General features: G+C 40.4%; 1 protein-coding gene across 1 annotated transcript in view; it reads left to right on the forward strand.

Annotated features, from left to right (window-relative positions):
• Window positions 1-6,499: 6,499 nt before the first annotated feature.
• The window catches only part of LOC132405556 (protocadherin beta-16-like), a 49,724-nt gene continuing 28,830 nt past the window's right edge, over window positions 6,500-27,393 (forward strand). Inside the window, exon 1 of the mRNA XM_059990454.1 lies at window positions 6,500-9,136. Coding sequence (XP_059846437.1) covers window positions 6,677-9,136 — 2,460 coding nt within the window. The 5' untranslated portion in view covers window positions 6,500-6,676. The remainder of the gene's footprint in view (window positions 9,137-27,393) is intronic.

Raw genomic sequence — 27,393 nt, forward strand, 5'->3', positions numbered from 1 at the left:
TGGGACTAAAAGATGCCTGGACAGGTAAATGGAGCTCAGAAAAATAGAGGGCTATAGGTAACCTCAGGTAATTTATCAGGTAAGACATGTTCGGCACAGCTTTGTGGGCAGAAGGGCCTGTATTGTGCTGTAGGTTTTCTATGTTTCTATGTTGCTGTATAACATCTTTCAGTGAAGTCAGGTTAATGGCCTATAATTTCCTTTCTGCTATAACCTCCCTTCTTAAAGAGTGGAGTGTTATTGCAATTTTCCACCGTCCGGAAGAAATCCAGAAACAGGTGACCGTTGAAAGATCACCAGTATTTTCTCCACAATATTTTCGGCTACCTCGTTCAGAGCCTGGTCTATAGTCCATCTGCTCCAGACGACTTTTCTACCTTCAGAACTTTCAACTTTCCAAGCATCTTCTCTTTAGTAATAACAGCTGCAATCACCTTCGGCCCCTAACACTCTTCAATTGCTGATATGCTGTGGTGTTTTCCACAGTGAAGACTAACATAAAACACTTTCTGAGTTCCTCCGCCACTTCTTTGCATTCCATTGCTACCTCTCCAGAGTTATTTCCCAGTGGTACAATGTCCACTCTCCTCTTTTATATACTCTCAATGTATTTGTAATAAGTCTTTTGGTATCCTCTTTTATACAACTGGCTTACTTACCGTCGTAGTTAATCTTTTCCCCTATTGTATTTTTGATTTTTTGTAGCATATTTTTATTGAAATTCATCATAAAACAAACATTTCCATAAGATGAATTTCAAATATTGTACATATCATATAGTCATATATGCCACATATCACCCCATAGTATTTATCTGAGGTATACACTTCTAGAAAAGAGAAGAACAAAAGAACAAGTGAAAGGAGAAAAATATGTACAAGTAGGGGTGATTTTTTTAACAACATATTCATCGATTGTTCAGGATAAAATCAGGACTATGAGATGTTATGTAGTTAAAGCATTTAACCCAGTATGAATTAAATTGTTTCAGCTCTTTTCATCCATTATTGAGAGATCAGCCAAAATGTATGGTCTTAATTTCTAAGGGTATTTCACATTTAAAGATGTCTTGTAGAGCATTGTGTATACAACTCCAATAGGCTTTGATAACGGGGCATTCCAAGAAAATATGATAATGGTTTACATTTTGATTTCAACAATTTTTCCAGCAAACAGGGAGGTTACTATCATAATTGAATTCTGAGAGGGTGTAATAAAATATCTTATCATGTTTTCCATCCGAACTCCCTCCGTTTCTGTGAACTGGTACACTTCCACTGATACCTCCATATTGTTGTCCATTCTTCCTCAGATATAATTATCCCTTCTTCCTTCTCCCATTTTGTTTTAATGTATGAAGTCAAATGTGTTTTAAGATTTGACAATTCTACTACTGTTATTTGAATTATATGCTTTTCTAAATTGCTCCATCAAACACGCTATTGCCTTGGTTCTATTTTTAACTGTCCTATTAACATATTGTCGTGCCTATAAATACCGATAAAGGTCTTGTTTTTCTAATGTGTTTCTCTTTAACTATTTCAAAGCTGAACAGTGTTCCTTCGTTCATTATATTGCATAGAACTGTTATTCCTTTAGCTGTCCTGTCCTTGAATCTAATATCCAGTTTATTCGGCATAAAATCCGAGTCATGTGCACATTATTTAAGAATTGCAATATTTTCCTCTAGTTTATAATCTTTTATAACAGTTTTCCATATTTTAAGAGTCAATTTCACCCATGGATTATCAATAGTATTTATGTACGTTTGTAGGTTGTTATCAGCCAAAATTGCTTGTATGGGGTTGGGAAGTATCCCCTCCTCAAAGTTTTTCCATTGAGCGTCATATGATGGGTTGTACCAACATACTGCAGCTCTCAACTGTGCATATTTCTGATTTTTTTTTAAACAGTCTTTTTTTAAAAATCTTTTTAAAACAATTTTCCTAATCTTCTAGCTTCCCACTAATTTCTGCAATGTTGTATGCCCTCTGTTTTGCCTTTATGCTATCTTCATCACCCATTGTTAGCCACGTTTTGTAGATCTTGTTGACTTGGATTATTCAGAAGCACTCAGTCAAAATTTAATCTTCATTATTATGCCTTTAGAATACTTTGTCTTCCAAAAAGATCGTCATATCTGCTAGTAGCATGGTGCAGCTGTTTTCTCAAGCATTTGTAGTTGTTTTTACTCCACTGTAATGCTGATACACTATTAGTACACAAAGAGCTTTTCAATATGCAGGTAGATTAGAAACATCAATTTGGATCTAGATCCCAAGAGAGGGAATTTGTAAGATTGCAAGGAGAGCTTTTTTTTTAAAGTAGCTTCTGGTTCAGCCAACTAGGGGAAAGAGAGTTCTGGACTGGGTGCTCTGCAGTGTACCAGATTTGCTTATGCAACTAAGGTAAAGGAACCCTTAGGAGGCAGTGATCATAATACGATAGAATTTACCCTGCATTTTAAGAGGTATAAGATAAAGTCAGACATATCAGTATTCCAGTGGAGGAAAGAGAATTACAGAGGCATGAGTGTGCAACTGGCCAAAGTTGACTGGAAGGGGACATTTGCAGGAATTACGGCAGAACAGCAAAGGATGGAAGCAAATAAGAAGGCATAGGAGAGATACATCACAATGATAAATAATTATTCTTCAATAGGTTGACGCAAACGTGGCTGACAAGGGAAGTCAAAGACAGCAGAAAAGCAAATGAGAATGTACATAATATAGCACAGTTAGTAAGAAGTTGGAGGATTGGGAAACTACTAATAAGCAACAGAAGAAAATAAATCTGCAGGAAGAGAGAAAATGAAGTATGAACGTAGCCAATAGTATATAAGAGGATACGAAATATTTTTCAGATATATAAAGAGTTAAAAAAAAAGACAGGCAAGAGCAGAAAACAGGTCGCGGTAACGTGACGGCTGTGCAATACTAACGAGGGGAGGGCACGAACAAATAGCGGACGAATTTATGAAGCATCTTGCCGCAGTTTTTCCTATGGAAGACAGTAATAGCATGCAAGAAGATAGTGCCAGGGAGCAAAAGTGAGCGTAGGTTGTAATTGCTAAAGAGAAGGCGCTTAGGAAGCTGAAATGTATGGAGGGAGATAAGTCTCTGGTCGAGATGGACGACAGACTAGTGTTCTGAAAGTTGTACCTGAGGAGATTGTGGAGGTAATAGTAATGATTTTCTAAGAATTGCTAGATTCTGGAATAGCTCCGGAGGACCTGAAACTTCGAAATGTCACTCCACTCTTTTTAAGAAGGCAGGGAGATAGCATGAAGGAAATTATGAGCCATTTATCCTGTTTCATTAGTGGAGATGTTGGAGTTCGTTATTAATGCTGAGATTTCAGATACCTGAAGGAGCATAATAAAACAGGCCAAACACAGTATAGCTTCCTTAAGCTGAAATCTTGCCTCAATAAAACTATTGGAACTCTATGAGGAAATAACAAGTAGGATAAACAAAGGCGAAACAGGAGATAATGTTCCCTTGGATTTTCAAAAGGCCTTTGTTGAGGTGCCACGCATGAGTTTGCAGAATAAAATATGATTGCAGGATAGATACCAGCATGAACAGAAGATTAGCTGACGGACACGAAGCAAAGAGTGGGAATAAGGGGGTACTTTTCTGGTAGCTTGTCGGTAATTATTTGTGTTCTACAAAGCAGTGTTGGGAACACATTCTGTCATTTTAATATCAATGATTTAGATGACAGAATTGATGGATTTTTGGAGGTCTAAGGACGATACGAAGATAGGTAGAGGGGTAGGTCGTATTGTGGAAAAAGGATATTTCTCTTTGCAATGCATTGGTAAGACTACACTTGGAGTATTGCAAGCACATTTGGGCCCTTTATCTAAGAAAAGTTGTGTTGGCATTGGAGAGTAAGCATGGAATATTTATGAAAATGCTTCCGGGAATGAACGGTTTAACGCGTGAGGAGCGTTTCCTGGCTCTGGACCTGTACTGGAATTTCGAAGAATCTGGCATAGGGGGTGGAGGAGGGGAGGTGTCTCGTCTAAACATATTGAACAGTGAAACGCCCAGAAGTAGCGCCTATGGAGTGGACTTTTCATATTATGGGGGAGTCCAAGACCAACGGGCACAGCCTCAAAATAGAGAGCGTTACAGGAGGAATTTCTTTAACCAGAGAGAATCGAATCTAAGGAATTCTTGCCACACCCGGCCGTGTAGATAAGTACTGTAATTACCTATACTTAAAGCAGTGGTTGATAAGTTCTTGAGTAGTAAGAATGTCAAAAGTTACGGGGAGAAGAGGAGTATGGGGTTGAGAGAGAAAATAAGTCAGCATGATTGAATAGCGGAACAGACTCGATGGCCCGAATGGCATAATCCTGCTCCTGTGTCTTATCTGATTTCAGCTTCTTCTTCACATATCACCACATGAATTCCAGTCAATGGAAGAAAAAGTCTTAACGGGTTATTGGCTGAATGTGTGCAGCTGGGACCAGAAGGAGGATGCTCTGGTTGTCATTGACCTGTTGTGCTGAAGAGCCGGTTTCAGTCATTATTACTCTTTGATCGAGCTTTTGGTAGATTAGGAAATGGCTAACCTGTAGAATCAGTCGAGGTACTGTCATTCAACATAACAATAAGAAAAGAAAATACAAAATAGTCCCAGCAGATCAAATAGCATCCATGATAAGAGAAAAGTAAATAAAGGTACAAAATGAAAGTCCTTCTAATCTTGGTCCGACAAAGGGTTTTTGACTGGGAAGGTCCATCTTGTTTCCTGTAAATTGATACATTCTGTCATGTTGAGAGTTTTTACCATTCAGTTGTTTTTTTCCCTGAATTTCCAGGCTCCGCCGTTTTTAAATACTTATCTTCTGTGAAAACACCGACAATCCAACACTTTCGTAGTTCTAGTGTAACCAACTACCTTGATACCCCTCCGAGTCCAGATAAATTGTGAGCGAAAAATACATTCCCGTTCTCAATGTAGTAAAGTTGCAGAATCAACACACTTGAATGGAATCCAATTACTTAGTAAGGAAATCCATATAGGTTCTTGATGAGATGGAGAGATGTCTCACATTTAAAGTAACCAAAGAAATTTGGCACAGAATGGCTCAGACAACAGAGGATTACAGAAAATCAAATCGATGCATCCCTCATCGTTAAAAGCAGGTGGTGTGAGGCAATGTCCTTTCTCAAAGTCCTACTATCACCAACAGCTTCAAGCTATCATTGTACAATCAATACGTTATTGGTATCAACGGCTGAAGGAATTTGAAGGAGATTCATCTCCTGATAGGATATTCAATTTTCTATAAGTAGTCTAAACATTGGTAATTGAGTACACTTGCGTACATCATGTAAAAATACTTGGTCCTGCTTTTCTTTTGTAAACCTTTCAAGACCGGAGAAAACAGACACTGGTGTGGGCCTCTAGTAATTTGACTGATGGAATGGATTCTGAAAAGTAAACGTATCTACTTAACTCATCACTGCTAAGGCAAATTATATTTCCAAATTACGCACTATATACATATTGCTGGAGATGATATTTGAATATCACGTAGCTGATAAATATCATTTTCCTCACTTCAGCCAAGTTCCATTAAGGAAGCAATGAATTTCTTAGCTTGCAAATAATTCAAATGATAGTTTGGAAGAATTGCACTACTAGTCACCTATTAATAAGATGCATCAATTCAATGTTGATTTATCTATGGAATTAAATAACTTATATAAAACCGACAGATTGTCAATAGGTGCAGAATCTAGATGAAGATTTTGAGCATGTCAATTAAAACTGTGATCAGGAGAAATGTTTTCACCCCGACTTTTATGAACGTTGGGGTATATTTATTGTAGTCGTCAGTAGAAAAGAAAGAAAATATCTCCATGCAGGAGTCAATTCTTACTACTGTATGGTTCCACGGTTATGAGTACAAAGTAGAACATGGTGCTGAAGTGGATGCGTTGAAAGTTGGAGCAAGTCTATGGAGACAAATGATAGATTCCTTCTTCTATTTTTAGTGCTTCTGTATCTGTTCAATGTATTGTTCCATTATCTACTTTTTTGATTTGACCAAATCTGGTTATCCTACTTATGTTATGATGGCCACTTTGTTACTTATCTACTGCAGCACATTTGTTCTAAAAGAGAACGGAAATGCGTAAGCAAAAAAAAAAGGAAAAACTTGCTCGCAATGAACACTAATAACCTAATAAGGTCACAGGACAAATATTCGTCATCGAAAAATAATAATAGTATTTCTGAAAATAATGTAGAACTAATTGAAGTTGCACACCAGAAAATGCAGACCGCAATTCTTCTGATGTTCAGTAGAGGCACCATTGCTTTAAGATAGTTTGCTGTTATTATTGGTCCAGTCTCTTTGTGTCGCTGTCTACCAATGAGATTTTAATATGTGGCCAGCGATCCAGCAACCCTCCCCCAACTCCATGTACTGTGCAGTGTGGAAAGAACATACAGCAGTCTTTCCGGAATTGCCTTCAACCGCGTTTGAAAGAAGGACGCAAAGACTCAGAAGATTTTCTGCGGTTATCGTACTAAAAATATACAATACTCCTGCTGTAAAGTATTTTATGAAAAATCTAGTTTTCGCCGTAATATTAAGGGGTGTGCATTCATCAACGGTTCTGGTAATTATATTTCGATAGTTTGTTCCGCAATGGCAAGCTTAATGTACAATCAATTAAGACAATGGCAATTTTTGTATCTGTTGCTCGTATCTGTTTCGGATTTAATCTGTAAGAAAATCCACTACTCAGTCCCCGAAGAACTGGATATTGGAGCCTTTGTCGGAGATATTTCCGCAGATCTCGGAATAGATGCAAAAATCCTAACGGAGCGAAAATTACAGATATTGTCCGAGAGCAAAACGCAATATATCGATGTGAACAGAAACACAGGAACTCTTTTCATAAAGGAAAAGATAGACCGCGAGCAGCTCTGCGAACAAAGCCTCACGTGCGTATTGATACTGGAGGTTGTGCTGGAAAGTCCGCTAACGCTATATGGTGTAGAAATTGAGATTCTCGATGTAAATGACAATGAACCGGTTTTCCCGAGAAGTGAGCTAAATCTTGAAATCTCCGAAATGACTATTGTAGGAACGTCTTTCCCTCTCCAGAGCGCGCAAGACCCGGACACGGGAACCAACGGTGTTCGGTCCTACGAACTGAACCCCAACGGGCACTTTGGTTTGAAATTTCGACCAGGCGGCGAAGGAAGTGGCAACCTAGAACTGGTGTTGCAGAAATCGCTAGACAGAGAGCAACAAGCCACTTATCAGTTAACACTTACCGCGTTTGATGAAGGGCATCCCCGAAAGATTGGGACCAGTCAAATTAAAATTACTGTTGTTGATATGAATGACAATGCTCCAATTTGCGAACAGAAAGTGCAAGAAATTTCAATTACGGAAAACATCCCCGATAATACATTAATAGCGAAAGTAACTGCGGTGGATTTGGACGAAGGATTAAACGGTAAAATAGAATATTCTTTCCATAATGACACTCCAGAAAAAGTGCGGAAGGTATTTAGCTTGGATCCCTTAACCGGAGACATTACAGTAACTGGTAACGTGGATTTTGAAGAAATCCAAATTTATCAGATTACAGTGCAGGCCAAGGATAGAGGCCCACATCCATTGTTAGCGTATTGTAAGATTGTGATACTGGTTAAAGATGTTAATGATAACAGTCCTGAAATAATGATAAAGACTATGTCGAACACTGTTCCTGAGAATATTAGCACGAATTCTGCGATAGCTTTTCTCAAAGTTTCAGACCGAGATTCTAAAAATCCGGCAGATATTCTTTGCCAAATCAACGATGCTATTCCATTTAAGCTTAACACCTCTTTAAGTAGCTTCTACACATTAGTCACACACGGCGACTTAGACCGTGAAAGTATGCCAGAGTACAACATTACCATTACATGCACCGATGCAGGCTCCCCTCCACTGTCGTCCAGCAAGACTGTCCATGTTCTTGTCACAGACATAAATGATAATGCTCCGCGTTTCACTCAGACTTCCTTCACAATGTATGTCAGAGAAAATAATGCCGTGGGAGTTTCAATTGGTTCCGTATCGGCCGTTGATCCAGATTCCAATAAAAACAGTCAAATGACCTTTGTTATTCTGAATAAGTTGGTGCAAGGTTTGCCTACGTCAAATTTCGTCTCATTAAACGCTGCAAGTGGTGTGATAATTGCTGAAAGATCTTTTGATTTTGAAGAACTAAAACAAATTCAAATCAATGTTCAGGTAAGGGATGAGGGAATCCCCCCTCTCTGTAATAACGTTACTGTTAAAGTGATCATTGTCGACCAAAATGACAATGCTCCTCTGATCGCGTCACCTCCGCCAAATGCAAACTCTATAACTGAAGAGACAATACCGAGGTCTGCAGATTCTGGTTATTTGGTGGCAAAAGTGACAGCCACTGATGCCGATTCTGGCCAAAATGCGCAACTTTTCTATCAACTTCAGCTGCCCACGGATAAAAGTCTTTTTACCGTGGCTCACGAAACAGGCGAAATTTGGACCATCCGTCGTTTTCTGCGTAGAGATCCCTCCAAACAATCAATTGTAGTTGTGGTAAAGGACAATGGAACTCCATCCCTTTCATCTACTGTCATTATCAATGTATTAGTGCAAGACGATTATGCAGACAAACCATCCAGTCCTGGCAGGTTTCAAATCCCTAGTCAGTGGCAACATGATTTGAAGTTTTATTTGATTATCGCATTTGGCTCAGCCTCCTTGGTTTTCTTTGTGGCGATTATAATCCTTGGCATTAAGGTGAAGAAAGATAGGATTGAGAATAACCTTTGTTGGAAAGGGTCAAAATTCTCGAGAGCAGAGTCGTTTCATGGGGTTCAAAAAGCTTGCACGAATCTACAAATACAACACAATTATTTGGAAGTTTATCAAGGCGAGGTTGTCTCGAAACCATTTCGTTATGAAGTCTGTTCAGATCCAACTATGAGTGACTTCATGCTCATAAAGTCGCATACTTCTTCTGCACCCACGATATGTAATACGAATGGTCCATGTGTCCCGGAAACACGTATAAAGTCATCAAACTCTTCGAACAAGGATTCAAATGGATTTCACGAGGTAAATTCTGTATTATTAAAATGTGTCTAAGCTTTCTTTTTATTTCACCAAGTATGTTAAAGAGTACGGTAATAATTATGGTTCATGATTAGAAATAGAGGACTCTAACTAAAATGCCCCAATGGTTGAAAAATAACTTCACTTAAAACAAGTCTATAGATTTACTCTTGGGAATTAAGCTATATGTGTTGCAAAGTACAACTGAGAATTCACCTCTTAAATAACAATTACTCTCTTAAATAACTTCTGGTAACGTGTCGTAAAAACACCGGTAAACTTACTTTCTTTACCCAGAATACATAATACTAGACGTCAGTTCAGCGACGAATTGTCTTACAATCATGGGAAATGTACGTATGGTCTAGCAGGATTGCTAATAGAGCAGGTGGACTCAGAAAAAGGAAATGTTGGAGCAGGATCTCCGCATGAGCATACTAAGCCAAAGGGACCTGACTTTATATTTCTTTCTCAGCTTCATACGTGGCTTTTTGGGCAGGCTGTTCCATGTTTTGTGGTTTAATTTAGACTGTGACAGAAAAGCTCAAAGTTCAAAGTAAATTTATTATCAAAGTACACATAGGTCACCATATATAAACCGGAGAAACATTTCCTCATGGTCATACTGAAAAAAATCTGTGGAATAATAACCACAACAAAATAAATAAAAGACTGCCTGACTAGGGCGTTCAGCCAGAGTGCAGAAGAAAACAAACTGAAAATACAAAAGAAAAAAATAATAATACATGAATCCGCAATAAGTATCAAAGACATGAAATGAAGAGTCCTTGCAAGCGAGTGAATGGTTGAGCGCAAATTTCAATGATTAGGCAAATGAAGTTGAGTGAAGTGATCCCTCTGGTACTTGAGCTTGATGGTTGAAGGGTATTAGCTGTCCCTGAGCACAGTGATGTGAGTCCTTAGACTCTTGTACCCTCTTCATGATGGAAACAGCGAGAAGCAATCGTGTTCTGGGTAATAGAGACCCCTGATGATGGATGCTGCCTTCCCATGGCTGAGTTTCATATAGATATTCTCCTTGGTTGGGAGGGCGTTACGCGTCATACACTGGGCCGTATCTGGTGCTTTTTTTAGGTAACCGTTCAAGGGCAATGGTGTTTCTAATCAGGTTGCGATGCAGCCAGTCAATATACATTTCATTGCATGGCATGGCATTTCATGGCGATATGTTGTCCAAGAATTTTATTTATTGGAACAGAATATTAAAACATAGGCGAGTGAAACGAATTACACGGAACAGAGATATTGGACACTGATCAAGCAAATGAAATTAAATATTGGGATGAATTATGTAAGAAAGTCAGAGACTTGATTTCAGAATTTGTAGAAGTAACTGGATTAATGCATTACGAGGCAGTGCAAATAGCTACCCGGAGAATATAATGGAAATAAAATAAATGGAGTTTCCTGAGGCGTAAAACGGCTGGAGCCATGGTATTGACACCATAAAATTTTAAAGAAGTGAATATTTCATTTGTTTGAGACCTGGTTCCAAAATATCAGTTTCTGTCTCCCTGTATTGGTGGGTATTTATAAGGCATTGGTTATACCGCATTTTGGGGTATTGTGAGTAGTTTAGCGACCCATATCTAGGAAATAATGTTCGACCACAGGAGAAGGTCCAGATGAGATTGACGATAATAAGACCGTATGACATAGGAGCAGAATTAGGCCATCTGGCCCATCGACTCTGCTCTGCCATTCAATCATGTCTAATCCTTTTTTGTTCTCTTCCTCAAACCCAGTTCCCGGTCTTCTTCCCGTGACCTTTCATACCATGTCCAATCAAGAACATACTAATCTCCGCCTTAAGTGCACCCAACGACCTGGCCTTCACAGCTGCACGTGGAAACAAATTTCTCCGCATCTCTGTTTTGAAAGGGCGCCCCCTATCCTGAGGCTTTGCCCTCTTGTTCCACCATAGGAAATACCCTTTTCACGTCCATTCTGTCTAGGCCTTTCAACATTCGAAAGGTTTAAATGACATCCGCCCTCATCCTTCTGAATTCTAGCGAGTACAGACCCAGAGCCATCAAACGGTCCCCGTATGATAACCCTATAATTCCTGGAATTTCCTTGTGATCCTCCTCTGGACCTTTTCCAATTCCAGCATATGTTTTCTAAGATGAGGGGCCCAAAACTGTTCACAATACTCAAGGTGAGGCCTCACCAGATTCTTGTAAAGACTCAGCATCACATCCTTGCTTTTGCATTCTAGAATGCTTGAAATGAATGCTAACATGGCATTTGCTTTCCTCACCACCGACTCTACCTGCACGTTAACTTTTTGGGTGTTCTGCACAAGGATTCCCAAGAACCTATATATCTCAAATTTTTGGATTAGCTCGCTGCTTAGAAAATAGACTGCACATTTATTTCAACTACCAAATTATTTGCCAATTTCTTGACCATTGTCCAAATCTAAGTCCTACAAGTGTGAGGTGTTGCACTTTGGAAGGACAAACCAAGGTAGAACATACAAGGTAAATGGCAGGGCACTGAGGAGTGCAGAAGAACAGAGGGATCTGGGAATACAGATACATAATTCCCTAAAAGTGGCGTCACGGGTAGATAGATTCGTAAAGAGAGCTTTTGGTACGTTGGCCTTTATAAATCATATCATTGAGTATTAGAGTTGGAATTTTATGATGAGGTTGTATTAGACATTGGTGAAGCCGAACTTGGAGTATTGTGTACAGTTTTGGTGACCTAATTACAGGCAGGATATTAATAAGGTTGAAAGATTGCAGAGAAGGTTAGCAAGGATGTTGCTGGGACTTGCGAAACTGAGTTAAAAATAAAGGTTGAATAGGTTAGGACTTTATTCCCTGGAGAGTCGAAGAACGAGGGGAGATTTAATAGAGGTGTAAAACATTATGATGGGTATAGATAGAGAGAATGCAAGCAGGTTTTTTTCCACTGAGGCTAGGGGAGAAAAAAAAAACCAGAGGACATGGGTTAAGGGTGAAAAAGGAAAAGTTTAAAGGGAGCATTATTAGGGGTGGTTTCTTCACACAGAGTGTAGTGGAGTGGTGGAATGAGCTCCCAGTTGAAGTGATGAATGCAGGCTCACTTCCAACATTTAAGAAAAACCTGGACAGGTACATGGATGAGAAGGGTATGGAGGGATATGATCCAGGTTCAGGTCAGTGGGACTAGACAGAAAAATGGTTTGGCACAGCCACGAAGGGCCGAAGGGCCTGTTTCTGTGCTGGAATGCTCTATGGTTCTGCATCCTACCTGTTTCCTCAACACTACCTGTTCCTTCACCAATCTTTGTATTATCTGAAAACTTGGCAACAAAGCCATCTATTCTATCATCTAAATCATTTATATACAGCATAGAAAGAAGTAGGCCTAACACCGACCTCTGCGAAACAACACTAGTCACTGACAGCCAACCAGAAAAGGTTCCTTTTATTCCCACTCGCAGCCTCGAACCAATCAGCCAATGCTCTAACCATTTTCGTAACTTTCCTATAATACCACGGGCTGGTTACTTGGTCGGCAACCTTATGTGTGGAACCTTATTCAAGGCCTTCTGAACATCCAAATGTATAACATCCACTGCATCCCCTATATCTATCCTGATTGTAATCTTCTCATCAGGCAAGATTTTTCCTGAAGGAAACCATGTTGACTTTATATTATCTTGTTCTGTGTCACCAACTACTCCATCACCTCATCCTTATCAATTGGCTCTAAGATCTTCCCAACCACAGGCTAACTGGTCTATAATTTTCTTTCTGATGCGTTCCTCCTTCCTTAAAGAGTGGCGTATCATTTACAATTTTCCAGTCCTCTGGCACCATGATTTTTGAAAGATCATTTCTAATGCTACCAAAATCTCTAACGCTACCTGTTTCAGACCGCTGGGGTGCAGTTCATCTGGTACGCGTGACTTATGTACCTTTAGCTCCTTCAGCTTTTTGAGCACCTTCCCTGTTGTAATACTAACCGCACCCATTCCTCTACCTTCACACACTACAACATCAGGCATACTGCTAGTGTCTTCCACAGTGAAGACTGACGTAAAATACTCATTTAGTTCATCAGCGATATCCTTGTCCCCGTTATTATTCATCCTCTCTCATTTTTAGCGGTCCTATATCCACTCTTATTTCTATTTTAAGATATTTAAAACAACTTTTAGTATCTATTTGATCTTATTTGCTAGCTTTTCTCATATTTCATCGTTTCCCTTCTAATGATTTTTTTTTTAGTTGTTCTCTGTAGGTTTTTAAAGAACTGCTCGATCCTCTACCTTCTCACTATTTTTTTTTTGTTTTGATGTATACCCTTCCTTTTGTTTTGCAATAACTTTGACTTCCCTTCTCAGCCATGGTTGTCCTATTTTACCATTTGAATATTTCTTCATTTTTGGAATACATGTGTCCTGCACCTTCCTTAGTTTCCCCAGAAAAGTATGCCATTGCTGTTCTGCTGACATCCCTGCCAGTAAGTCCTTCCAATTTCATTTGGCCAAATCCTCTATCATAGTACTGTAATTTACCTTATTCCACTGAAATACTGATACATCAAAGGTTACTTTTTCCCTATCAGATTTCAAGTTGAACTCAGTCATGTTGTGATAATTGGTTCCTAAGGGTTCTTTTACCTTTAGCTCCCTAATTGCATCCGATTCATTATATAACACCGAATCCAGTATAGCTGATCACCTAAAAGGCTCCCCGATAAACTGCTCTGAAAAGCCATTTCTTAGGCATTCAACAAACTCACTGTCTTGAAATCCATTTTCCTAATCGACCAGCATGTTAAAATCTCCCATGACTATCATAACATTGCCCTTTTGACACGACTTTCTATTTCCTGTTGTAAACTATGGTCCACCTGCCAGCAACTGTTGGAGGCCTGTATATAACTGACATCAGAGTCCATTCACCTTTGCAGTTTCTTAAATCAACCCACAAGGATTCAATATCTTCCGACCCTATGTTACATCTTTCTACTGATTTGATGTCATTCGTTACCATTCTTTAAAGAGCCTGGAAAGAAAGGGTTAACGTCTAAGGAGCACCTGATGACCCAAGGCCTATACACATTGCGTTTGGAAGAATGAGCGGGAATATAATTGAAACCTACCGAAATATTGAAAGGCATAGATAGAGTGGATATGGAGAGGATCTTTCCAAAATAACGGAAGCCTGGGACCAGAGAGCACAGTGCCAGAATGGGAGGACATACGATTAGTAGAGTGTTGAGCAGGGATTTCTATCGCCAAAGCGAGGTAAATCTGAGAAAATCGTTGCCACAGATGACTACGGAAGCCATTTTATTGGGTATATTTAAAACGGAGGTTGGAGGTTCTAGATTAGCAAAAGCGTTAAAGGTTACGGGAGAAGGCAGGAGAATGCGGCTGACAGAGAAAGTAAGTCAGCCATAATCAAATGGTACAGCAGACTCGATGGGTCTAATGACCTAATTTGTTCCTATGTCTTCTTTTATAAACACAATATTCCGAGGCCTTTCAACCTGCCAGAACATTGCTCAATCGCAGTTTCCTTTTGTTCGTCCCTCCACTGGTATACTCTATTTACAACTATTCTTGGATATTTTTTTTTACGTTATTCCAACAACACTGATGCAAATTAACTTCTTAATTTCTTCAATTGTCAACTTGCATTCTCTTATTGATTTCCAGATGTACCTTCCGCGGGAAAGACCCTCACGTTGTTAACTTTATTTTTTGAAGTATCCACGGAAATATTATTTATCTGATTTTCCACAATTACAGTTAGCATTTGCACTTCCCTCAAAGAAGAGTATTTCTCTACTTTAATTCATTACTTGACGCTTTTTCACGCAGTTCTCTTTATGACCTACTGCTCAAATTTTCACAAACGTATGTTTCATTTCAATGTTTACCACGGCATTTAAACTATTTTGGTCACCTTTTTTCTTTCTGGTTAGCATATAGCTATCATATTTTTTTTTGAAAAGTTAATCCTCAGGTTCCCGATGGTTCATTGCATCTCGATCGACTAATCCCTGAATACAATCTGCGAATTGATTTAAAGTGGATATACTTTCAGTTCTTCAGAATGGCTCCAATTTAACGTTTTTGTTCTTAGTCATATGGTCCGCAGCTTCTGCCTGAAGGTAAAATTCGGTAATTTTATGAGCGCTACCACACACTAACATGTCACTGAATAATCCTCCCTCACTTCGCATCAAGAAAAGACTGGGGTAGAAGAACCTTTTGTTTTCGTGTATTTGTAGGGTTATAGAATGTTAAGACCATAGGTCGTAAGGCGCAGGAGCAAAACTAGGCCATTCAGTCCATCGAGACAACTCCGTCATTCCATCATGGCTGATTGCGAATCGCATTCAACCACATAGACCTGTTTTCTCGCTATATCCCTTGACGTCCTGACCGTTCAGGAAACGATCAACTTCCGCCTTAACTGTACGCAGGGGCTTGGCCGCAAATGCATTCTGTGGAAGAGCATTCCACAGATCTACTACTTTCTAGCTAAAAATAAAATACCTCCTTACCTCTGTTCTAGAAGGTCGTCACTCAATCTTGAGGCTGCGCACTCTAGTTCTGGATAACCCCGCCATACTCCTGACATCACCCTAGTTAACCCGGTCAAAATTCTATCGGATTCAATTAGATTCCCCTGTGTTCTTCTAAGTTCCAGTGGGTACAGGCGTAAAGTTCACAAACGCTCGTCATATGTTAACCCCTTCATTCCTGAAATCATCTTCGTGAGCTTCTTTTGGACTTTCTCCAATGCCAACACATTCTCACTGAAGTATGTGCCCCAAAACTGTTGACAATACTCTAGGTGCGGCCTGATTAGTGTCTTATAAAGGCTCAGCATTATCTCCTTGCTTTTATATTCGATCCCCTTGAAATAAATTAAAATATTACATTTGCCTGCTTTACCACAGATTCAACCTGTAAATTAATCGTCTGGGAGTCTTGCATGAGGACTCCGAAGTCCCTCTGCAGCTCTGAAGTTTGAACCTTCTCCCTATTTAGATAATAGTCCTTTTACCAAAATACGTTACCATACATCTCAAAACACTCTATTCCATCTGCCAATTTTTTTGCACATTCTTCCATATTGTGTAAGTCCTGCTGCAATCGCACCGCTTCCTCAGCACTACGTACCCCACCTAGCTTTGCATCATTCAAAATCTTTGCCACAAAGCCTTTAATTCCCTTAACTGCATCATTGATAGACAATGTGAAAAGTAGCGGTCCCAATACTGACCCCTGAGGAGCACCACTAGTCACTGGCTGCCAACCAGAAAAGATCTCTTTTATTCCCACTCGCTGCCTCCTGCGGTCAACCATTTCGCTATCGATACCAGTATCTTTGCTGTAACACATAGAAATTTAGATTGTTAAGTAACCTCACATGTCGCACCCTTTCAAACGCCTTCTGAAAATCCAAGTAAATGACACCCACTGCCTCTCCTTCGTCCACGATGCTTGTTACTTCCTCGAAGAACTGCAGTAGATTGTCAGGCAGAATTTCCGTTCACAGAAACCATACTAACCTTGACTTATTTTATCATTAGTTTCCAAGCGCTTCGAAACCATATCCTTAACAATAGACTCCAACGTTTTCCTGACTACTGATATTAGGCTAGCCAGTCTATAAGTTCCTTTCCTTCGCTTTCTTCCCAACTTGAAGAGTGGGACCATGCCATTCGTTTCTTGAAAGATCATGATCAAGGCAACGGTTATCTCTTCAGCAACCTCTCTCAGGAATCTGCAATGTAGTCCATCTGGCCCAGGTGATTTACCCACCTTAAGACATTTGAGTTTGCCTCGCAATATTTCGTTTGCAATAACAATAGCTCTTTTTCTGTTTTCGGGAATAGTTCTGAAAAAACATTCAATATATGATTCACCGTAGTGTAGTCCTTTTTACATTTATTCCAATCTGCACGTGAGTTGGTAGCCTCCGTGATCTTATTTATGACGGCTCTAGTTGCCTTATTTTACATTCTATCCTGCGTCATGTCTATTGCTAAGGCAGATCTGTCCTATTGCCTCTGTTGTTTGCTTCTGATGATGCTCTTCTAAAAACACTTCCAAAACCCATGTTCCTGAATTAAGTCCTGGTCTGCAGGATGAAATTCATAATTGGAGAAAGGCTAATGTTGATGGCATCAGAAAGAATCCTGCAAGTGCGGACAGACTGTTTGCTGCCAAAGGTATACATGGAATGCAGAAGGCTTCGAAAAACGAAAATTTGAGAGTACAAAGATTGTATGTGCCTGTCCGAATAAAAGGAAACGATAACAAGTGTAGGAAAACTTGGCTTTCAAGAGATGTTGAGCCCCAATAAGAGAGAAAGAAAAAAGGAAGTGCATAGCAGGTATAGGCAGGTAGGAAAAAAATGAAGTGCTTTTGGCGTGAAGCATCACCCTACCCTTTTAAACTCGGTAGGTTCCTACCTTCGGATTTCGGCATAGTGCTTAAAATAGGGACAATATTTAATATAAGATATTTTTGACATGGCCATAGGATTAAAACGAAGAGCAGGGATTTTATGTGAATATTCGAAAAAAGATAGTAAATAAGGCTGCAGTAGATTCATTCAAGGACAAACAAGGGTTTGTCTGTTGATCGAAAGTAAGTGCCTGGTACACTTAATAACTACTTTCCACCAGTGATCTCTATGAGGAACATAGATGTTGTTAAGATTACAGGGTTTTATTTTGATATTCCAAAGAATGGCGATATTGAAATGCTGAAGTTTCTGGATGTCTACAAACATAAATATGAACAAATCCACGTGCACGGAGGGTTGTATCCCAAGATTCTGCCAGAAGCAAGGGAGAACATTACTGCGGCCTTGATACAGATCACTGTATACTATTTAGGAAAGGATGAGGTGCTAGAGACCCTGAGAATGCTCAGTTTTGTTCTATTGAATAAGAAGGGCAAAATGGCGAAAAAAAAAGGAAATCATTCATGAGCTGTAGAGTCGTAGAGGTTTAGCCAAGTACAGCACAGAAACAGCCCCTTTCGCCCATCTAGTCCGTACCACATAATTCAAACAGCCTAATCCTATCAAAGTCCACTTTGACCATAGCCCACCATGTCCCTACCAGCCATGTACCTGCCGAAAACTTCTCGTAAATGTTAAAATCGTGCTCGCATGTGCGAGTTGCATTGGCAGCTGTTCTGCACTCTCACAGCCCTCTGAGTAAAGAAGACTGCCGTCATGTTTCCCTTAAACTTTTCAACTTTCACCCTTAACCCATGACCTCTGGCTTTATTCCTATCCAAACTTAGTGGAAAAAGTTTGCATGCATTTACCCGACCTGTAATCGTCATTATATACCTCTATCAAAACTCCTTTCAATCTTCAAATTTCCAAGGAATAAAGCTTTAAGCTTTTCAAACTTCGCCATAAATCAGGTGCACCGGTCCCGGCAACATCCTTGTAGCATTTCTCTGTACGCTTTCACACTTATTTACAACTTTGCTATAGATAGGTTAGAAAAGCTGCACATAGTAGTCCAGATTAGGCCTTAACATAATATCCCATCTCCTTTACTCAATACGTCGAGTTAAAAAGGCTAATGTGCACCGATCCCTGCACCACTTCACGAACCACAGGCCTCCATCTACTATCACTCCCTTTCGTTTCCCATAGGGGAATGTCTAATCCAATTTAGCACCTCATCTTGAATACCGAGCGACTGAAACGCCTTGAACATCCTCCCATGAGGGCGTTGTGAATCGCACTGCTAAAGCCCAGTTAAACAAAATTCACTGCCTTGCCTTAATCAACTTTCCTGGTAACGTCCTCAAAAAACTCAATAAATTCGTTAGACACGACCTACCACGCACAAAGACGTATTAACTATCCCCAATCAATCCGTCTGTCCAAATATCCATATAAACAGCCCCTTAGAATACCTTCCAGCAACTTTCCCACTGCTGATATCAGGCTACGTTTATATTATATTCCACTAATACCCTGGTTTATTTTTAGAGCCTTTCGTAAACAGCTGAATATTATTTTTCATCCTGCACTTCTCTGATACCTCAACTGCCACTAAGGATGATTTGAATTTCTCTGGTAGGACCCCTGCAATTTCTACACTTGTCTCCCACAGGGTCCGAAGGAGCTTCATGTCAGGACCTGGGATTTTTCCACCCTAATTTGACTCAAGACAACAAAAGCCTCCTCTTCTTTAATTGTATAGGATACATGAAGTCGATGCTGCTTTGGCTCGCTTCTATAAATTCTGTGTCGGCGTTCCAGATAAATACTATTCCGAAAATGGATTTAAGATTCTCCACTATATTAATATCCTTATAGTCGTTGATAACCTTGTATTAATTGGTTGTAAATTATTTGGAAAACATTGACGCAGTTGTGTGGTCAGCATGACTTTATGCAGAGAAGGTGCTATCACACAAATCTGATTAAGATTTTTGAGGAAGCGCTGAAGGTGTCGAATGACAGTGGATTCGTTTACGTGATTTTAGTAAAGAATTTGACAATTTATCCAATGTTAACAGAGTGCAGAATATTAGATCACATAGGACTCATGGTGAGTTTTTAAATTAGATCCAATTTTGTCTTACTCATCAGAAGAAATAAGATAGTCATAGCTAATGTTTTACATTTTGTTTTTACCAGCTGTAGAGTAGTGTCTCATATTAAGTGGAAATCAGCGACCTTTGATGTTCTCCATAAATCACTGCTGGTATCAGTGTTGTTTGTAATATACAGTATTTAAATAATTTGGATGAAAATAGGGGTGATTAGTAGGTTGCAGGTGACAAAAATGGTAGATTTAGTGGTAGACAGGAAGGACGTCAAATGATACAGCAATATAGGTCAATTAGAAAACTGGACAGGAAATTTGTATGGAATTAATTTGCCGAGTGATGTATGTTTGGAGGTCAATGCAAAGCTAGAGTATACATTAAATGGCAGGACCTTTTACAGCATCGATATATAGAGATCGAGGATATTCATGAAACCACACGTGGCCTCAGAAACATGAGAAAATCTGCAGATGCTGGAAATCCAGAGCAAACACAAAAATGCTGTAGGAACTCAGCAGTTGGGCAGTATCTATGGAAAAGAGGAAACAATCGACGTTTCGTGCCGAGACCCTTCATCATTCCTGATACTGTTTATTTCTTTCCGTAATGCAGCCTGACCTGTTAAATACTTCCAGCATTTTAGACCAAATGACACATGAGCAGAAATAGGCCATTCAGTCCATCGAGGCATCTCAGTCATTCTATCATGGCTGATTTCGGATCCCACTCCACAGCGTAAACGTGTCTTCTCTCCATATTCCTTGACGCCCTGACAGATCAGGAAACGAACTACTTCCGCCTGAACTATACGCAGAGACTTGGTCTCTAACGCACTTTGTGGAAGAACATTTCACAGATTTACTACTCTCTGGCTAAAAAACATCCTCTTTACCTCAGTTCTAAATGGCCGTCCTCTCAATTTTGAAGTTGTGCCCTTTAGTTCTGGCTACCCTCGCACAGGAAACATCCTCTCCACATCCGCCATATCTAGCCCTTTGAACATCCGGTACGTTTCAATGAGACCCCAGGCATTCTAGACAAAGAAAGTAACAAGCAGCTACTTTTAGTGGGCTTGTAATTCAGTGAAGATCGTGGCAGCAGTATTTGCATTTTTATCCCGAATGGCCTCAATACTGAAAACTTAGTTGTGACGATACCATGTTTTTTTCGCTGTATTCATGTATGTTACACTTTAGAGTTTTGAGAACATTAGCTATACAATTTCCGAAAAAAATAACATTAGCATGTATAATTGCAATAGTTCTGCCGATGCAGACATAAATATCACCGTTACTGTGTAACCTTTAGATTTCATTCGAGTCTAAAAAGTATTTACCGTATCTGTGAATTTAAATAACGCAATATTTTATAGAACCGTAAATATAGACAGAGAAGAATTGTGCCATCAAAATCATTTCTGCCTGCCTAAACTCGAGAATCCGTTAAAACTATATCATTTAGAAATTACAATTCTTGATGTCAATTACATCAACTTCCCTTCTGGAAAAGAGAAGCCGACATAGAAATATCGGAACTGACGCAGATTGGAGCAACGTCCCAGCTCCTGTTCTCGCACGACGTAGATGCTGGTTGTCTGACGCTGACGACATTTGACGGAGAGAATCCAAAATACTCGGAACATCTCAAATTTTCATAACGGTGCTTGACGCGAACGACAGAGCTCCGGTCTGCAAAAAGTGTCACAACCACGGATTCGGCAGCGTATCAAATTAGGCAATTGCGCTCGTGAATATTCACGTTTCAGCTAGTTACTATTTCATTGTGATAGTATTTAACTCCATTCATTTCGTCGCAGTATTTGTCGAGACTTCGACATAGTTACGCTTCGCTGTCTGCATTCCGCCTTGCTCGAGAAATTGTAGTATCGAGCGAAATGACTCTGGAATCTAGCGATATTCGTTTCATACTTAGTTGTTCTTTTCAGTCGCTGTGTAGTCTACGTTATCCATTTGAGAGTTATAGTTCACGGCTCTGTTTGGCCCAGCATTTACTGTTTTCTTTTCCCTTTAATACTGTTCGCATTAAAGTCTGTGAAATGTCGACCCACTTCAGTGTCTCTCACTCCGCACTTGGGCCATATACGAACCTGATGACAGCAAGTCTCGACCGCGCAAAGCTGAACCCAGCTTAGAGAGAGCAGCTGACTGACGCATGAAATTCATTGATCAGAGTGATTCGTCGAGGCAACAATGTTCCGTTCGAATGAACTCTTGTTTCTGTCTCCAGCGTGACGGAAGGATCTTGCCAAGTAGTGGACCCAGCAAAGTTTGAACAGTGACGGTTTGATATTGGTGGCTTGAGGAGAATGTGCCTTTATTCTCATTGCATGTCCTGACTTTGCATTCCGGGAGTCCGGAGTCTACATGCCAAACTTCGCTAGTCTACGTTGAGTTTATCCGGTATCCATTCCAAGCGTTCAAGTCAAAAGTACTCGGGTTCCCAGCATTGTGGTCCCGTGACTCAGATCTGCATAACAAATGAGGGCTTCAAGCAAGCTTTTCATTTGATTCAATATTCAAGTCAAGTAAAAATTCTAGAACAGCCCTACTGCAAAATACTCAAGTGTGCTTTAGTAAAGTGTTACTGTACTTGAGCATGCAAATACCAAGAAAAGTAACCTAATCAAGAGCATTTTTAACCCCTTGATGAAAGTCATGGTACAGCTTGCAAAAAAATGTGAAAGAGAAGACACTGTGAACAAGATTTGAAAACTTTCCTTCTCTAGTTTTCAAGTTTCACGGTTTCAAGGTTACCCAAGGACTTTTCTCAGTGTCCCCAGGGTTTTCTTATTCTGTTCTTTTCCAAGGCTTATTCAATATGTTTAGGATTTTCAAATGATCTCCCCATCTCGAGTACTCCCAAACCTCCCTCTCGACGCCGCCCGGGGTTTCTTGATATCAGTCTTTTGGGGTTCCAAGGTCTCCGTCTCTCTAGATCCCAAAGTCTCCCTGCCTCCAGAGTTCCGCACGCCTCACTCTCAAGTTCACCAGGTCTCTCGATTATTCCCTGGATTTCGAGTTTTCAGGTCTTCCAAGGCCATCAAATGCCAGCTATAGTGAGGGGGTACTATAGAGACTTCTTCAGGCCTGTGCAGGGCATCAAAGATCTTTTGGGCTCCGAAGTTCTTAGAGCACCTGATCTGGTTAATTGTTGCTTAATAGTTACTAATGGCTTTAGAGTTTCTTGAGTTTTTCTCGAGCGACTCGCTCTCTGTAATGTGGTTTCCTGGCGCTTTCTGCTTAAGTTTAAGTTTGTTTTGATAAATTCATATTCTGTGTCAGTTTTATTCTTGAAGCAGCTGCCAGATTTGCTCCAACCGAAAGGTCCTCATTTTGAGGATGGTTTGACTCATGGTGTCACTTGGTCGAGCTACTTCTGTCTAAGCTCTTGTTTCTGTCTCTACATGGATGTTTTCCGCTCCGATATTGGCAGTGCAAACCATGCCACTTATCTACCAGCCTCACTGAAGGACATCTTGTACTCCTAGGTAGGTACATGGAGCTTAGAAAAATAGAGTGCCATGGGTAACCCTCGGTAATTTCTAAGGTACGGGCATGTTTGGCACAGCTTTGTGGGCCGAAGGGCCTTACTGAGCTGTAGATTTTCTCTGTTTCTAAGTCTCTCATTCGGGACTTACAGCGATTGTGGTGAAAACAGCCAATTATCTTACTCTATTTCAATCTCATGCTTGACCTATATAATCACTCATCCCAATAAACTCAATAAATAGAATGGAGTTTGCACGCAGGAAGTTTAATTTTGTAGAACTTAAATCATTTCAATTCCTCGTGTAAATAAGGGATGCTGGATCACCATTGCGTGGTAGTAATGTAACAGTGAGTGTAATCATGACAGACCAGAACGATAATGCCCCATAGTAATGTCACCTCTGCCAAATAACTAACAAGTAGAAGAAATAATTCCAAGTACTAGAGAACCAAGAGATTTGGTAGCAAAACTGACATCCACTGATGCTGATTAGGTTTAAATGCATGGCTTTCCTGTCGCCTAAGTCAGCCCTCTGCTGGACGTTATTTACGTTGCAACTGGAAGAATGTAATTCGCTGCTTTCTGCAGAAAACCCAATTAAGTCAAAAAAAGTCGTCATTGTAAGAGACAATGGCACGATATCACTTTCATTCACAGAGACAATCAATGTTTCGGTGCAGGATGACTGGACAAAACTTACACCTAATATTTGCATGTTAGAGAGTTCTGGACGAGAGAAAAATGCTTAATAATGGCATCTAGCTCCACCTCCTTGTTACTACTTTTGGCTATTATGTTTGTTGGTATTAAGATGCACAAATTAGGAATGGATACTAACACTTACTGCCCTTACTGGGCACCTTACTGCCCTTGCTGGCATTCTTCTTCGGTCGAGGGATTCAGTAAATTGAATTCAAAGGCAAGCGGAACAATTGAAGTAGCACGCAGATCTACGGAGATGCAGTGCAATGAAAGTCTTCCACAAGCATTTTGAAGTGATATGGACGCAAAGTCCAATACGACTGATTTCATGTTGCTGAATTCATGTGGACAGTCTGCGCCCCTGACTAATATCAAGGCTGGCTCATATGGCACAGTGAACATAGGATTATATAGAACTCCCGTGCATGAATGTCATAGAATTTCACGAGGTGAGTGTTTTAGTGTCCAAATATTAGGACTGAATAGTGCAAGATACCATGCATTCGGACTCGAACAAAACCAGACTTAAGAGTAAATGCCAAAATAAAAATATGAACATCTGCTCCCAATTCACATAGAAAACCTACATCACAATACAGGCCCTTCGGCCCACAAAGCTGTGCTGAACATATCCTTACCTTAGAAATTACCTAGGGTTATCCATAGACCTCTATTTTTCTGGGCACCATGTACCTCTACCACCGTCACCCGCAGCCCATTCCTCGCACTCACCACTCTCGACACACAAAAAAACTTATCCCTGACATCTCCTCTGTACCTACGTCCAAACACCTTAAAACTGTGCCCTCTTGTGCTAGCCATTTCAACCCTGGGATAAAGGCACTAACTATTTAAATGATCGATGCCTCTCATCATCTCATACACCTCTACCAGGTCACCTCTCATCCTCCGTCGCTCCAAGGGAAAATGGCCGAGTCACTCAACTTATTCACATAAGTCATACTCCCCAATCCAGGAAACATCCTTGTAAAACTTTCTATGGTTTAAATATCCTTTCTTTAATGAGGCGACCAAGTGGGGTCTGACCAGGGTCCGAGATCGCTGCAACATTACCTCTCGGCTCCAAACAGTTACATGGACGGATTTAAGGTGAGGAGTTATATGGGAGGCAGGGTCTAAGGGTCGGCACAACATTGCGGGCCGAAGGGCCTGTACAGTGCTGTACTATTCTAAAAAATCTCAATCCCACGATTGATTAAGCTCAATGCACCGTATTATTTCTTAACCACAGAGTCAATCTGCGCAGCAGGTTTGAGTGTTCTATGGACTCGGATCCCAAGATCTCACTGATCCTCCACACTGCCAAGTTTCTTACCAGTAATACTAATTTTTGTCGTCATATTTGATCTACCAAAATGAACCACCTTACACTTACCAGGGTTGAACTCCATCTGCCACTTCTCAGCCCAGTATTGTATTCTATCAATGTCCCGCAATAACCTTTAACAGCCCTCTCCACTATACACAATACTTCCAATCTATATCTCATCAGCGGATTTACTAACCCATCCCTCCACTGACTTATCCAGGTCATTTATAAAAATCGCGAAGAGCATGACTTCCAGAACAGATCCCTGAGGCACACCACTGGTCACCGACCACAATGCAGAATATGACCATCTACGATCATATTTTGCCTTCTGTCCGCAAACCAGTTCTGGATCCACAAAGCAATGTCCCCTTGGATCACATGCCTCCTTACTTTCTCAATAAGCCTCACATGCGGTACTTTGTCAAATGCCTTGCTGAAATCCATATATACTACATCTGCTGCTCTGCCTCGATCAATGTGTTTAGTCACATCCTCAAAATGTCAATCAGGCTCGTAAGACATGACTTTCATTTCACAAAGCCATGCTGACTATTCCTAATCATACTATGACTCTCCAAATGTTCATAAATCCTGCCTCTCAGGATCTTCTCCATCAACTAACCAACCACTGAAGTAAGACTCACAGGTCTATAATTTACTGGGCTATCTCTACACCCCATCTTGAATAGTGGAACAACATCTGCAACCTTCCAATCCTCCGGAAAGTCTCTCGTCCCCATTGATGATGTAAGTACCATCGCCAGAGGCCCAGCAATCTCCTTCCTCGCCTCCCTTAGTAGCCTGAGGTATATCTCGTCCGATCCCAGTGACTTATCCAACTTGATGTTTTCCATCCCCTTTCTGAATATCAACATGCTGAAGCTTTCCAGACAACTGTAAGTCATCCCTACAATCGCCCAGATCATTTTCCGTAGTGAATACTGAAGCAAGTAACTCATTATGTACCTCTGCTATCTCCTGCGGTTCCATACACACTTTACTGCTGTCACACTAGATTGGACCTTTACTCTCACGTCTTATCCTCTTGCTCGTTACATACCTGTTCGTTAAGGTTTTCCTTAATTCTGTCCGCCAAAGCCTTCTCATGACCCGTTTTGGCTTTCGTAAGTTCTTCCTTTCTTCTTTACTAGATTTACAACAGCCTTTATACACCACGGTTCCTGTACCATCCTTCCCATGTCTCATTGGAACGTACCTATGCCGAACTCCACTCAAATATCCCTTGAAAATTTGACATATTTTTTTCCGTACTATTCCCTGAGAACATCTGTTCCCAATTTATGCTTCCAAGCTCCTGCCTGACAGCCTCATATTTCCCCTTGCTCCAATTAAACGCTTTCCTAACTTGTCTGTTCCTATCCCTCTCCAATGCTATGGTAAATGAGATTAATGTGTGATCACTATCTCCAAAATGCTCTCCGACTGAGATTCTGACAGCTGACCAGGTTCATTTCCAAATACCAGCTCAAGTACAGCCTCTCCTCTTGTAGGCTTATCTACATATTGTGTAAAGAAACATTCTTGAACGCACCTAACAAACTCCACCCCATCGATACCTATCGCTCTAGGGACATTCCAGTCCATATTTGGGAAAGGCACATCAATTAAAAACTGCTGTCAGTAGATTTGGCAAAATGTTCTCGCGTTACAGGATGAAAGCTGGCCGGTGCTTCGAGGCGAGCGGTCGCAGGTATGAGTCCGACTGGCTCTTTGCCGGCTTTCTGTTAGTGCTGGGTTGAGCGTCTCAACTCGGCTTCGAAAAAAGAACAGACAAATGCTAAAGAAACGGCTGAATTGCGCTATGAATTCATAGCCACAGTTGTTAATTGTCTTCAAAGAAACAAGGCTCTTGATCCATTATGGCCGATATATACTCAGTCTCAGAGTAACGTGCATGAGCATTATTTGCGCACTGTTTCACCCAGAAAGCCCTTCTTTCAGTTTTAGTATCTAACACAGTAAGGTGTGTCATTCCTGCCACATGTTGTTCAATTATTTTGCATCTTTCCCCATCCCCCAATTACCCGCCTTTGTTGTATATCTCTAGATGGATCCAGATAACAAAAGGTAAGCCTAAGTCCAAAGAGAAATTGCAATGAAGGTGGTGAGTTGCTTTTTGGT

Source organism: Hypanus sabinus, chromosome 15 (assembly GCF_030144855.1).
Source record: "Hypanus sabinus isolate sHypSab1 chromosome 15, sHypSab1.hap1, whole genome shotgun sequence".
NCBI classification, from domain to species: Eukaryota; Metazoa; Chordata; class Chondrichthyes; order Myliobatiformes; family Dasyatidae; genus Hypanus; species Hypanus sabinus.